Here is a 15,391-nt window from a genome sequence, read left to right as displayed (position 1 = left end):
TGTCCCCATAATTGCCTCAACTGCAAAGCTTTTCTCTTAGAAACATGTATGAATACAGATATATTAAAACTACAGTCAGACATTCAATTAATGATAACGAACAATAGAGGAAGCACACAGAACTTGCCCCTGAAACAACAATATGGACACAATAACTGAAAGAAAAAGGCAATGCTGCATTAGATTAGCTGGGAGTATTTCTAAAAGACAATGTACATAGAGCAAAGAGCCCATTACTGTATTGTAACACGCTCAAGAGATTGCTCAAACAGTCAGTTTTTCAAAAAAGTTCAAAGTACAAAAGATACAAAATCACCTCAAGCACTAGTTCACTCATTTCAGTATTTTTATGGTTAAAACATCAATAGAAATCTTAATACAAATTAAGACAAACAGATGGAAAGTTGTATTTGTCGCACTGGTCCACAAATACGCTTACTTCAGTATTTTTATGGTTAAAACATCAATAGAAACTTAATACAAATTAAGACAAACAGATGAAAAGTTGTATTTGTCGCACTGGTCCACAAATATGCTTAAGTGCTAAAAATATGCTTCCTAGGCTACAATAACTAAAAAAAGCATTTTGAAATGTAATTTAACATTTGACAGAATGAAGGATTTGTGTATGGATTACTACTATTGTGCAGAATCGACAGGACTTTAAAACCCTACAATGCTCAACACACTTCTGCAATCTACGTGTACTCACAGCTCTTGCCTAAGCCTTCTTATCTTTGCTTTGGCATCTGCTAGCTCTACTGACAGGTGCTGTCTGCTTTCAGTGCGTTTCATGCCAGGAGATCCACAAGGTGATTGTGCTGCCGATGCGTGAGGTAGAAAACGGAGACAGTCCCGTTCTTCTGAGAGTTCTATGATAGTCTAAGAAATAGAGAGAAAAAAAAGGCACAGAATTGCACTCAGAGCGCGATTTACATGTCAGAAACTAGTATCATTCACTGCCTTACATCAAAGTCTGAAATGAAGCAAGAATAATGGAAAAGTTTTGCCATAAAAGAAGTTAGAAGCCCTACATACACCTCTATGCCTAAAGCAAAGCGTCACAGCTATCCAACAGTACCGTTTGGCTATTCTTAAACTACTCAAATTTAGACTTTGAAGTCCACAAAATTATCAGTGCTTAGAATGGACTGGGTAACAAAATGGCATGAATTCCTTGAACATGAGGATAAATACAAATCTCTAAAGAACCTGGTGCTCTTCAGTGAGCAGCAGCATCCTTGCCAACTGAATTAAGCATGATAGCTATAGGAACACTCCTATTTCAGGATATAAAGGAAGGTGTTATCCTAATATGAAGACCTCTTGTGTTTTAAAGTTACTTTTCCTTTGCATTGCAAAAAAGGATTACCATACATCCTCTTCCCTCAAAGTTCAGTTTGGTTTACTCTTATCAAGGCTGTGAACTGGCAAGATAGTTGCTAACTGTCAAAGGGATATTTGGAATAACTGCAACATTAACATACCCACACTCTACTGAAGGGCAAATCTGGGACCACCAAAATGATCCATAACTTGAAATTTTTATTAAATCTATTTGTTTCTTGATTCTCAGGCAGTAGAACGATTGTGCCTCATGATAAGCCTGTAAAACCTCCTCTCCCAGAACCAATCCTGCTCCAGTTCACTCAAAGCTGTTCAACAGGATACAGTAATACAACAAGCATCTTTCAGTAATTGGCATGCAAACTGACGGGTTACTGATTCCTGGAAACTTCAGCTGATACAGCTTTGAAATTGTCTGTTTTCAGCTACAGATGAATGCTATTCAAAGTTGTTTCAGACTCTGGTTACATGAAAAAGAGCATCTGCTATTGTGTTTTCTAGTTTGTCAGAGTATTCAGCAACTATTATGCACACCGTAACTATGTGAAGCAACTTTTTGGCAGTAAGAAAACCTTGCCTAAATATGCTAACAGAACATACATTAAACTAGCAGTTATAAAAACGGTAAGCTGTATAATTTTCAAAAAATTATTTCTTATATTTCTCTTGAGCAACAAATCACATACCTCTGAGTGCTCATCTCTTTCATCTATAAGTCTTTTTAAATGTAACGCCATATTTTTCAAGAGAGGTTCAACATATTCTTGTGTCAATACAATCACATCCATCCATTGCAGATCAAACACATTTTCCTGATTATGAGTTACCTACACAGAATGACATGGGAGAGAAAAAACATCCTATTTGAATTATAAGAGTAGAAAGGAACCATAAAAAAAAAAAATAAAGCTGAAACAACCTTACAGCTTAAGTTCTCTAGACAAGGTATGAAAAAACATTTAAAATTATTAAATTGTGAGTTATAGAATAGTTCCTTATCTACCTGAAAGTAGTACCTTGCACTGCTGGCAAAATAAAAAGCAAAAAGGTGGCTATGACATAATATATATTACATATCACATACACACAATTTGGATTACATTTTATGAATATGTTTGCGTAAGGAAATTTCATTAAACTAAATTCGCTGTAATTCTAAGAAATTCTTGGAGCAACATACTTGCTCCCTGGTACTGCTTTAACAATGTAAACCGGAGAAGCTTGATCATGAAGTATTTTGTGAATCAAGTTAAAAAAGTAAAGGCATTTTTTGCTTACTAAAACCACTAGATATACAAAGTCACTTATTTCATTTACTCGCAGTTAACCTTCTTACAAAAGATACTCCAACTCCAAAAAAATTAAAACCACAAAAATAGCAATATACCTCTTGAATATGGGCTGCAACAGCTGCTCTAGTGTCAAAATCCAGACCTTGGATTCTTTCAATAAATTCTTCTTTTTTCTGACACTAAAAATAAAGATACCTATTTTATATACAAACATATATATAAAATCACAAGTATTTTCGTTCCTCCTTTGTACTTCTAAGAGCTAAAAATTATAAAGCTGACATTACAATAATCACACTACTAAATTATTCAGTAATTTTATTGACCAATAAATACTTGGTTTATGCCACATTACAATAATTATAACTTTCAACACTAATAAAATGATAAAGAAAAAACAGCTATTAAAATGGGGCAAGGAAGAGGTTTCTTAATAGCTACTTATTCACATTTTTTGACAGTGAGTTCCAGAGGTATTTTTTCAGTGTCCTCCTCTAGTACTCAAGTTGCTTATTTAAGTTAAGAACACAACACTGATGCTATTTTTTCTGTTTAATCAGCTGAATGGTACAAAATTTCCTAGTAAGAACAGCATCCGTCAAAATGTTCCTTAAATACGTGGAACGGTTTCAGTAAAATGTATCAGTAAGATGATTCTTCAGTACTTTACCACTTTCTTCCTTTCTTTACAGGATCAGGTGAATTAACAATATTAAAATGAATAAACTATCAGGAATCCTACATACACAGTTTGCTACATTCATACACGAAAACGTAAGAGCCGTACAGTTGTAGCCATTTTAACCGTAAGAATATCCAGATTTTCAAGGAACGCAATAGTACCAACTAGAGGAAGGAAGGTCAAAGTTATATACAACCTCAGGTATTAAAATAGTAAGGAAAGAGACTGGTAACACTTAAACCATTCCATACAGATGTAAAAGTAATTAAAACTTACCTGAACTGCACAACCAAGTAAAAGCAGGAGGAGTTTTTTTATTTCTTCAGTACCTGGCTCTAAGAAAACAAGAACAAAAAAATGGTAGGTGTAAAATGGCAATTTGAGTTTCTTCCCCTACCCCTCATAAAACATCAAGTTTACTCATTATTTTAATATAATTTATGTTAACCAAGTTTAGAAAACAAAAAGATTAAGAAACCCCCATTTTCCAGCTTTCAACTTAGTCCTTTTTGCCATTTTACTGCCAACTTTCAGTGTTAACAAACAGCTTAACATCCGTAAGTTTCAAATAGAGAAAACATCATTTCAGCCCTTCATAAAGCAAAACTTCAGAGTGACATTTTCAAAAGTGCTTTGGAGACCTACAATCAAGTTTTCAACTGCAATCTCAGGTATCTCATTTACAAGAGTGTTTAAATTATTTGCCACCCCCAAGCTGTAAGAGTTAGGTGACAAGTTCATTTAAATTATTTTAGAAAGCTGTATTAGATATTCATCTGCACATCTAAAATCAAAATGTAGTTCCAAATCTGGCCTTAAGCATCTTAATCTCCTAAAGAAGCTTTAGTTAGAGAACTCTGTTTACAGATTAGTAAAGATGTATCTTACTTTTTACAGGCAAAACGTCCTCATCCTGCTACTAAATATATGCTATATCTAGAATATAAATGCCATAAAGCAAACGCTTGAAGGATGGCAAAACAGCTTGGGGTAGTTGGAATTAAAGCTCTATATGGTCATGTAACATTTTGCTTTACTGAAACAGAAAACACTATCCATTGGGCTATACAGGAATAAAAGGGTCCTAATAGCATCCTTTCTACAATATAACCTGGATTTCAGCCAACAGTTTATTTCACTGCTAGCTACCCAGAGAAAAGCTACACTGTCAAATAATGCTGGGTCTGGCTTGAAATCTGCCCTTTATTCTGCAAAACTGTACTCTGCAACACAGCTGGTGTAACTACTACCATCACCAACAGATCCACTCTCCGTCCCAACAGCAACCACCCCAGCGATGCCTAGCGTGTACTAAGGTACACACAGATGTTCTTGAACCTGACCTAAGTTACTGAAGTCCCTTTTTTTAGAGGACTCGGTTGGTAATCACAGATGATCTCCATTGATCACAAGACCATTACAAGCATCTAAAACCGAAACTCAACCAGAACCTTCTTTACAAAGTGGCAGTTTGCAATCTTCTTATACATTGGGCAACTAAGTCTACTTTGGAGGAAGCCCCACACAAGAAAGATGTAACCATTCACTTACAAGTATTTGAAAAATTGTCCTTTGATTTGATCCGCGACAGTATTTTGTAAGTGAAGTAAACGTAAAACCCTTCTCAAAAAGTTACAGATATGAGGTAATCTTGAACAAGAGAGGAAATTAAAAGGAAATCAAGAAAAAACCTGAAAGGATACAGAACTCTTAATGATTTTGACTAGCTTTCAGTAAAGATTCAAGCCTGCTGCCATAAAGCAGAGACAAAAGACAGATGCTAAACTTCTCGACCTTCCTCATGGCTTCAGGAGTTCTCTGTGCATTATAATATTAATTAGAGAGACTTCTTTCAATACTGACTCAGCCTGCTTCTTCTAGAGAGAGAGATGTATAATCCCAATGAACATGTAACATTTACATTTTTCAAAGGTTTGTCGAGTGGATATGTTACAAAGAACATGAACCCAAATGGGAGATCTTTAATAATTTATACAGATTTCTTGTATCCCAAAGACTCGAGTTGTGAACATCAATGAACACGTTTCATCAAGAAGCACGCCACTTCAGCTAAAGAAGGGGATTCCACCTGGCTGCCTGTCTTAATCAAAGGTTAACCAGACTATTGCAACAGAAGGAACCTACCCAACATCTTATATCCTACATTAATTTATCCCAATAAAGTCATCTCACTTTGTATTTTTTAAAGCCATCCCTGAACTCCTCTTTGGACACTCATTTGCTCTACTGCTTCAGCATCTCGTGACCAGCTTTTAAAAGCCTACCTGAATATTGTTTCCGTGTCTCTCCCCCACATTCCTTGAAGGAACATGGCAAAATATTGAGCAACCTCAGCTTCCCACTGCTACCAACCCTCTCATATGTTTTTCTTCCTTTTTCTCCACCACAAACACAGAAATAGATGCTTCTCTTCCATACCTTCCAACTTGCTGTTTGAACTTGGTCCCTATCCTATCCTTTGATCTTCCCTGCACTTATTCTTATCCCTGACTTTGATACCCTCTGTAGCCTTCCATCCTCCCCTGGCTTGCTCCCTCAGAAATATGAACTGGTTTTAATCTTTCCTCTTCCCCTGTTAAAAAACATTTACCTCCTCATTATCTCCCTTCCCCTTTTCCCCTGTAATTTAGCTTAACATTTCCAATCACAGCCTGTAGCTCTTCTCCTCCAGTTTTTTTTCCTTAAACTGGCTTCCTGCCAATTAGCTCAACTGAAACGTTTCTTGATGACCTCTTTTTTTACCAAAGCTCAAATCCAGCATTCTATCTGCATTTTCCTTGATTAGCCAACTGCCTTTGATGCAATCAAACACGTTTCTCATCCTGAAATCTTATCTGCCCTTGCCTTCTGCACTTCGTTGTCCTCTGGTATTTTTCTACTAATTCCTCAAGTGCAAAGTAGTGCAAGGGGGAAAAACTGGGCAACGTTCCTGAGAAAAATCACAGCTACAGCCTAAAGCTTTAGTGGACCAAATCCCAATCATTATCTGAGAATTGACTTTTACTATGGTGGCTCGCCTCGATGCAATCGGATTTACACAGCAAGTCTCTCAAAAGGTCACTGAAGTTTGATTTCGCTACACTTGCCCACCAAAGAAAAAAAGCTTAAAAATCCCTGTAGGGATGATGTTCTCTTCCAGGTGACAGAGCAAGAGCAGACCTAACTTCCAAGGAGGAAAGGTTCTGCATGGAACACAAAGATTCAGATCAAACTCCACGATGAACTCAGGCAGGAATCTGAAACATCTTCAAGAATATTGTCCGTATACAACACTTTTTTTTGTTTGTTTGTTTTTAAAGACATGGGCTATGCTGCAGTAAAGTCCATATTCTCTCACAAATCCAATAACGTCCCCACAGGAAAGCAATGCATACACCACCAGAGGTTCCAGCTGCCAAACCACAAAAGCTACATAGACTTAGCTGAGGTCCCAAAACAGGAAGAAGCTTTCTTATTAATGACTAAAGCATAGGTTTTTATGTATACAACAGAATACGAAATCTTTGTGGAGTTTTGTGTGCATTTTTAATAAAATTTCATCTCCTACTACACAATATTGTTTAAGACATATTTTGTCTCAGTATCAGACAGTAAAAAAGTCATTACAAAAACAGTACTACTACCAGGTTTTTTTAATCTGTTTTTGCACTAAGTCTGGTCTTTAGGCAAATCCATGGAGTCTTTTGAAAACCTTAAGAAAGTCTGGAATCAAAATATAAAAGCACGATGGATTCTATTCTTTTGGAAAAGAAGAGATCACATTCACACTTCTTGGAGCATACGATAGATTACAGCAACTACACATTCCAAAACTTAAAAGGCTGTGACCTCAGAAGCACAAGCAGCAATATTCAAAAGCAGAAAGTAAAAAAAATTAAAAAAAATTAAATCAAGTTACCTACATAAATGGGATATATGCAGATGGGATATGGAAAGTATCAATGTTATGAACCCTGGAATTGAAAAGTGAGGTAACACAGATGGTTCTTCTTGCTCATGAGAAAAATCTTCTCACATACACGGAAGCATGGCATATAAGACATCTTAAATAAAGAAAAAAAGCCAGGGGAAGCTACACAGCCTGTTAGAGTAGTTCCTAACCTCTCTGCTGAGGTGCTAGAACATCAGAAGTAGAACACCTGGGACACATTAGACCCAAGTAAATAAATTCTGCCCAATCCATAGTGGCTCCATGCAGGCCAGGTGTGTCTGCTCCGTGCTTCTGGAATTGAGAGCATGGTGCAGAGATTCCCAAGTGGCTGTGGATAGTCAGCTGGGTCCATACAGGCTAATTTTCTTGGTCTGAAAATTGCAACTCTCAGAGCTGGAAGCAGAGAAGGTGGGAGCATGGAAAAGACAGTGTCAGTTCAGGGGAGAAAGCAAGAAGGTAATTGCAATATTTTTCAGGTAACGATGCAAGAGAAGCAGGAGAGTTTTGGGGAAGGAAAAACAAGGATTAGGAGTTGGATCAAGTGAGATGCACTGAACTGCCAATTTTCTCAGGGGTGGCTTAGGTAAAGAAAGTTGAAAGCGTAGTAGCTGGGAATATATGAATCTTATACTTTGTCATATCAGTGGCTCATTGGTTGCTGGGAAACGCACTTCATTTCAGTATAAATCCTAATGACAACCAGTGCTGAGGTTTGGACAGAACACATTTTTGTAAAGTGCGGACCTTTGGTGTGAACAAAGAAAAAGTTACTCATCGTCATTAAACCACTCATTTGCTAAAAGTATTTACACAATCTTCTGCCGAAAGGCTCAATCCTACACGAATTTTATTTCCAGTGAAGAAATACAAATTATTACACCGATATAAATTTTTCATCTAAGTTAAAAATAAACTTACCAGAAAAAGGATTTTTGCCAATTATTAATACATTTGGCAAAGACATCATGATCAACTGCTGCAAATTCTCCTATAAAAGTTAATTAAAATGTTATTTAAATCATACGCGTTGAACAAAAGCAAGCATCAAATACTAACCAGCACTGAAGAGAAATTACTATCACATAAGTAGTTCAAAATTTTTTAGCTCTTAATACATACATGTTCAATACTTAATTATTTGGACTCTAATTAAAAAAAACCTTACAAGTATGAATTTGTTCTAGAAAAGCCCTGCTTTATTGGTTTGCAAGATCATCTCAGCATAGTAAAATCCCCTCATGGCAATGAGCTGACTTATGGCTCTCACACCAGCTAGATCCTGCGTCTCAGAAGGTACCAAAGCTCCTTTAAATGATTAGTGTTTGCGTTTCTCTGACTAGCTTATTGATAGCTGTTTAGTTTGTTTGCTCTCAGTTGCATTTATACTACAAAAGATCCATTTCCTCTAGTTCATGGCCATAGTCTCTCACCAAAACATGGATGTGAAAATGATGTTTTTTTTCCTGCAGTTATGCTGGGACAATCCTGAATGTAACAGTACAAAATCCTATTTGCATGATCAGGCAGAGTTTTAGTTTGGTAAGTCCCACACGCTCAAGCAGCAGCTTTGCCTATCTATTCTACAGATTGTATCAATGGATAGTTTCTGTCAGCCAGTAATGGCTGTAATCAGGTCAAATCCCCAGTCTAGACAGAGCCTAATTCTTCCGAAGCAGAATAGTCTTCCTCCTGTTCCCAGATGTTTATTCGCAGCAGATGCCATCCTATCGGCAGCTCTGGAGTCATGCTTTTTGTTTTTCCACAGTGACAGATTCATTAATACATAAAATATTCATACTCAGAAGCAACATATTCCAGAACCATCACCGCTTTACATCCAGAAGGTGCATGTTAGGTGTCATATTGTAAGCTAAAAACGTAACAAAAGTCAACTCATTTTATGTCAAATACGAAAAATGACAGTATTACTTGAAAAACACCTGTGGAAATTATTAGCCATAGCTATACTTGAAAGTTGTCACCAGTTAATACAAGACATGAAAAATTGCATCCGAATTGATTAATAGTAGACTGAAAAATATGTAGTCTCATTGCACATGCCTAAGACAAATTATAAGGAGGGAGAAAATAGCTTTGACCTACTCAAACATCACGGGTTTCAACCACCCATGACTCTTGTACTTCCAAGATCTTGATAAAGACAATTTTCAAATTAAAATAAAAAACACAAAGTGCAGCACAGGAAGTTTTAAATCAATGAAGAACAGATAAAATATAAGGAATTCAAGGAATATTTATAGCTACTGCAAAAGAAAAATCACGCACTTAAAAAAATGGGGGCTTGGTGGCTTTTTTGTTGTTTGTTTTTTTGTAATAGCTCAAGTAATTCCATGATGCTATTATAAAGCTTTTCTTACTGTAAAGCAGAGTGCCAGCAGGGGTAACCAAGAAATGTTTTCTCTACAGACTAATGACATTATCACCTCTTTTCTTGCAACACCTCTACCTTGCTCCAAAGATGTCTACCACCTTTTCTGTCACACAGTGTTAACTTCATCAGTAAGCCTGGTGCAACTGCTCTCAGTTTGTGTTTACTTTGAAAACAATTGCTTCTATTAAAATCCTGAAATTGGAACCTTGTGTGTCCCAAAATTCACATATTTCTTTTAACTGTTGTTTAACCTGCAAAAATAAACTAAACCTATTTACAAAACTCTGCCTTACTTGCACAAACTTTTAGCATTTATTTTATTAAAGACTCACACACCATCTGTCAAAGGAGGCTGACAGAGCACCCATGGGCATCATGGAAGCTCACTGTATTAAACCTCCCAAGCCCACCAAAATGTATAGGAGGATGAGTTCTCCTGAATCAGCTGCTGAGAACAATTCCATGCTCCTATGCCGCCAGGAAACGTATAGGCTCAAAAGACCAGTTTGGGACCTAGTAAGAGTTTGGTGATGCTGTAAGGAAGTAAGGCAGCTTCATGAAAAAGACAACACAATTCTAATTACAGAGAAGAACAAAGATGATGCACCAACCAAAAAACTTGTATAATCCAATATAACATTTTAATTGTGAATGTTGTGTTCTATCAGTGCAGTTTTTTGACAAGTACATATACAACACTGGAGCAATTATTTGCTAAATTGAGAGAACGTTTCCCACAAATGTTGTAAAAACACATGGAATAAACTAGCATGGAGAGGCTCACAATAAAAAGATTTAAGAGTTAGGATCACGTAATGCTAAAAATTAAAACTCGCCATATCCACTAGTACCTTATTCCTACTGTAATATTCCAGACATTAATTAATCTCATACCTCAATGCAGTGATTATTTTTCATGTTCTATTACTCTCAGACCTCAGGCATCCCGTTCGGAACATATACCAAGCGCGATGCCGGTATACAGCTGCCTGAAGCACTCAGGTGTGCGGGCTCACGCCTCTGCCAAGGCGTACCCCAGGCTACGAGAAACCTCTCAGATTGATTCCAAGGCATCCGTCAAGCACTAGTTAGTCTGCCTTGGGTAACTGCACAGGTGACAGGAACTAAACTGACCCCTTCTTGCAACCAAGGCTGCTATGCTGCCTTGCTAACCCACGCACCGGCTGTGGGAAAGCACCAGCTGCCAGGCTGTACTAAGTTTGAGCGGAAACAAAGACTACGGTCCACCCTTTAACACTTTTCTCCAAACCCAATAAACTACTACAGTGCACAAAGCTCCCTGTACGTGGGCGTATCTGAGCAAACATTAACACATGCAAAAAGCTATTTTAAATTTGAACAAGCATTCCAGTTTGGCTACTAAATGCCTACTAAAATGCCAGACCTGCAACATTTCGAAGTTCCCTCACTTGCACTGTCTGTACAGGCTGGTATCTCACTAGACTAGAAGCCTGCGAGACTGGGGGGGGAAAGAGGAGAAAAAAGTGTATGCAGTTCTCTATAGCTTACACAGGAGAAGCTTGAACCATTAAAGGCATGGTGACAGATTTCAACGTTTATTGAATAAGAATACTTTTTTATTTTAAAAAAGCTATAATAAATTATTTTTAACACAGAAGTTAGGAGCAACATTCACAATCCTCAATCGTTCCAAGTTACGTTACCTAAATGCAAGCAATTCTGCCTGACACCGTTGCACTGGGAGGGGCCGATCCTGTACAGCCAAAGCAGCACAGGGAATGCTTTGTATTCAAATAAAGATCAATCCTATCAGTGTTTGTGCCTTCTGTGGCACCAGCTGTGAAACACTGATGCCTGGGCAAAAATTACTGCTGTCAGGGAACAGAAAAGCGTACGGGTCTTCGCAGGCAGCACTTATACCCACAAGAAATAAGTGCCAAGAAAAGGCCCACGTGAAGTATGAGCAGGCTCAAAGTGCGAGCTGGAAAGATGTACAGTGGTTGACCACTGCAGTTAAGTGACAGCTGGGAACTTCCGCTGTACTTGGGAGTTTTTGAGAAGGTACACTGTGTGCGTACGCATAAGGAAGGGCATACAACAGTACCGGCTCTGTCACGATGCGCTCGCTGCAGGAGGCAGATCAAAGGAGATTTTCTCCCAGATCGGGACTCTCCTGGCAGAAAGGTGCAGGGAACGGTGGAAGGGCACTAGAAGACACTCTGTAAGGGACACCAGCAACATCTGCAATGTCCTGCTATCGCGGGCCCATGTGTACACCACTCTATCCAGGCTTTGTGTCTAGAAGGCATAGTACCAGATCTCACCTATTGCACAAACCACAAAAACTCACTGGCTCTAAATTAGAAAATCACTACATTTACTATGAATTCCCATTTGATTGTTATCACCTCACTGATTTTTTCCTACTGAAAATCAAACTAACTCTAAACCAAATAAATTTTATCACATTTTTCTTACAAAGATTCCATTGATAAGACTAAATGCACATTTAATAATTTCTTTCCTAGGCACAAAACTTGCTTCAATTCAGAAAATACCAACTGATACTGCTTAATGTACTATATGAGCAATTCAAGATGCAGAATATCTATTATGTAAACATATCATCATTCACATACAAGTGTTTCCAGACTACTACTATACCTGTAAATTAAGTGCGATAAAAAATTTGACCAGATTTATGCACAACCATCTGTACAATATCTCAAAATATTAATCTTATTATTGTTACCCTTAAAGGCCTAAGTATAAAAGAATACTTAGAAACAATTCTAGGCAAAACATAATACAAGAAACAATTACTGACCTGATAGTAGGTTTTTATTTGTTTCACCAAAATAGACAAATTTTGAATCCTTAATGACGCATCATTGTTTACTTTTTTGTTTATCCTCTGATTAGCAGACTTTGGATTACTGGAAAAAAAAAGAATAAATTAAACACACTGAACATTAATCTTTAAAGCTCCCTATATAACAAAAAACATATAGTTAATGTATCATAACATCAAGCATAACAAATTCTTGACTAGGCTACCATGCTTTTTTTCTTTCCCATCCACAAGTAAATAAGGAATTGTGGAAGTGACAGTAGGCAGAAAAAAGTAACTTGAAACATCTGTGTCTGATACAGCTACTCACATTAGCACCCTTTTTGGCTATAAATGCAGTATGTAATTGGGAGCACCCATCACCATTACCAGAGAATGAATACAAGAAGAAATTTTTTGTGGCTCCACTTCTCCAGCCCCATCCTTGATGGAATACAGAAAGCAGAACACAGCTATAATGTAAATACTCCAGCACACACTGCAGACATCAGGAATCATTCTTGCTGATGCAGGCAATAACAGAATTCAGACTGGCTGCATTAATGAATGTCTATACACCGAAAAACTAGTACAATGCTATTTTACCATTGTGAGGCACAAAAACAGAATGTAAGTTTTCACTTTTAGAACAACGAAGGATATGAACTATATCACAATAGCACACACTAAGTTATTTTAAATTTTTTTACAGATGATGGAAATCTGTCAACAAAGGGATTATTAATTGGTGTTTTTGTCATGTATTCTCACATAAACCAGTGAAAAATCTGTTAGCGTCTTGGCTTCAGAGAGGAAATCAATCCCTTTTTCCTTCAAAAAGTAGAAAGGATCTGAGGAAATGCAGATGAGTCACCCTTTTTCAATACCTCATAACATACCAAGCTATTAACCACATACAAGACAGCATGACAACCATTGTGATTTTTCAAGGAAAACAATGCAACTCCCCCACAACACCCCCTAAAAAGCTTACAGAATTCTTGAGAGATGGCCAATGAGAAGTTTCTTAACTTTTACAAAGATACTTGATACAGCTGCACAACACAACTTTTGATATTTAATGATGATATTGTACTGTTTAATGATATTATTGTCAGATAAATGTGCAGCTGGCTGGAATACCGCACTCAAACAAGAAACTACCAACTTCTCGCTGTCAAACCAGAGGTTCCTGCAAGGGTGTGTGCTTGCTGGGCCTGGTTTTATTCAACATTGTCGTTAATGATTTAGACAATGGAACACAGAACATACTTACCAGAACTGCCATTGGCAAAAATTGGGAGGAATAGAAAAAAAAACAAACTTCAAAGACCCCATGACAGTTGAGAATGATCCTGATAAAGTGGGAAAGTGGTGTGACAGCAGGACAACGGAATTCATTAACAACATGTGCAGGCAAAGGAACATACTCAGGAATCAAATGCAGGAAGAGCAGTAACTTGCTATAGTACTGAAATGACCTGAATATTGTAGTGGACACTACCAAATACTGAGGGAAAAGAAACACCATTGCCAAAAGAACCCTAGTTCTACGATTTTTTAGTACAAGTGTTGTCTAAAACAGAGGTAGTTACTCTGTGTACGGTACAGATGATGCTTCAGTTACTAGAGGGTCACGCTTCGGGCAGGTCTGTATTTACACTTTTTTGCACCGACAAATCACCTGGGCTCTAAGCAGCAGGCAAAGGCTCACCACAGGCCTTCCCTCAGTTACTTGGCTGTACTGTAGGGGCGGGTGGCATACAGCGACGTCTGCACCGGGAGAATGAGAACTGCCCATTGAAAAGCACATCCATCACACAGCATATTCCTGCCCAGGAGCCTGAACGGGGCGGGTTACAGGTCAGCATGAATTGTCCTGGCAGGACACCTAGGACCTGCAAACCTACAAAGCCAGGTGCTACCGATGCACACAAACTGAAGGCTGTGCAGAGGACACCAGAAAATGAATATGCACCATAGAGAACAGATATATTTTATCTAAAGAAACTACATGTAAGTAGTCTACAAGGATCACCGATATATACGCGATTCACACATTTCTACGCTGATACCTGATTCACCTGTAAGGTGTAAGTGTTAACAGCCAACCCCCCAAAATGAGCTCTTCCCTCTACTCCGTTCAACATAGTAGTATCACAATTTATTTTGATGCCATTTATCATTTTTGTAATTTCGTGTTCTTTGTACGAGCGTCACTATAGACAAAATTTATGTATTTTAATGTTACATAAACTTTTAAGTTACATAAACTTTCACTTCCCTTTTACAGCTTTCTTTGGTTTTAGCATGTTATAATTTTTAAAAGATACATTTGTGTCTTTTCTTCAATTTATTGTCATCAGAATTGCCTGGCTTGTAAGCCTGAATAGAAATAACGTAGGAAAAACATTGCAGGCAAAGGAAGTCAGATCATATATAAAACGCACGTCCAACACACAGGCATTTTTGAAAGAAAAGCAGTAAGCGTAGCATCTTTTTTTCCTCGTACATGAGAATATAAATCTAGGAAAATTAGGACACAGCTCTTACATGGGTAATTGCCTCATCCTTAAATGCTCATCACCACGTACCTAAAACTACTATAAGGTACATTTTAGAATCCATTAGCCAAAGCTATGTGACTGTCACCTTGGATTTACTAATTCAGCCAGCCTGTAGCTGCAAAAGGAACTAAATAGGCTAAAACTGGTTATGCTTTGCAGATGCGCAGAACTGAACTCCTTTCCAAACTGAATTCATTCAGATTTGTTAAAATCAGAAGAGAAAATCCAGGATAAATCCTGCTGACCTGATGGCATACAGAGATCAGCTGAAGTCTCCTATTTCTACATTCATATGTCCAAAAGGCCGATTGGGGCCCTTAATCTTCATCTTTAATCTTAATGACTAT

General features: G+C 37.6%; 1 protein-coding gene across 5 annotated transcripts in view; it reads right to left on the bottom strand.

Moving 5' to 3' along the window:
* The window catches only part of CCDC88A (coiled-coil domain containing 88A), a 78,969-nt gene that overhangs the window by 47,216 nt on the left and 16,362 nt on the right, over nt 1–15,391 (bottom strand). For all 5 annotated transcript variants that reach the window (XM_035896069.1, XM_035896074.1, XM_035896081.1 and 2 more), the window contains exons 3-8: nt 12,475–12,583; nt 8,192–8,261; nt 3,598–3,656; nt 2,735–2,818; nt 2,034–2,174; nt 713–882 (exon numbers count right to left, since the gene is read on the bottom strand). In XM_035896069.1, the coding sequence (XP_035751962.1) occupies nt 713–882; nt 2,034–2,174; nt 2,735–2,818; nt 3,598–3,656; nt 8,192–8,261; nt 12,475–12,583 (633 nt within the window). The remainder of the gene's footprint in view (nt 1–712; nt 883–2,033; nt 2,175–2,734; nt 2,819–3,597; nt 3,657–8,191; nt 8,262–12,474; nt 12,584–15,391) is intronic.

The sequence above is a fragment of the Egretta garzetta genome, unplaced genomic scaffold (genome assembly GCF_000687185.1).
Source record: "Egretta garzetta isolate BGI_Z169 unplaced genomic scaffold, ASM68718v1 scaffold200, whole genome shotgun sequence".
NCBI lineage: Eukaryota > Metazoa > Chordata > Aves > Pelecaniformes > Ardeidae > Egretta > Egretta garzetta.
The sequence above is the reverse complement of the archived record's forward strand: the minus strand, read 5'-3'. Positions and strand labels throughout refer to the sequence as shown.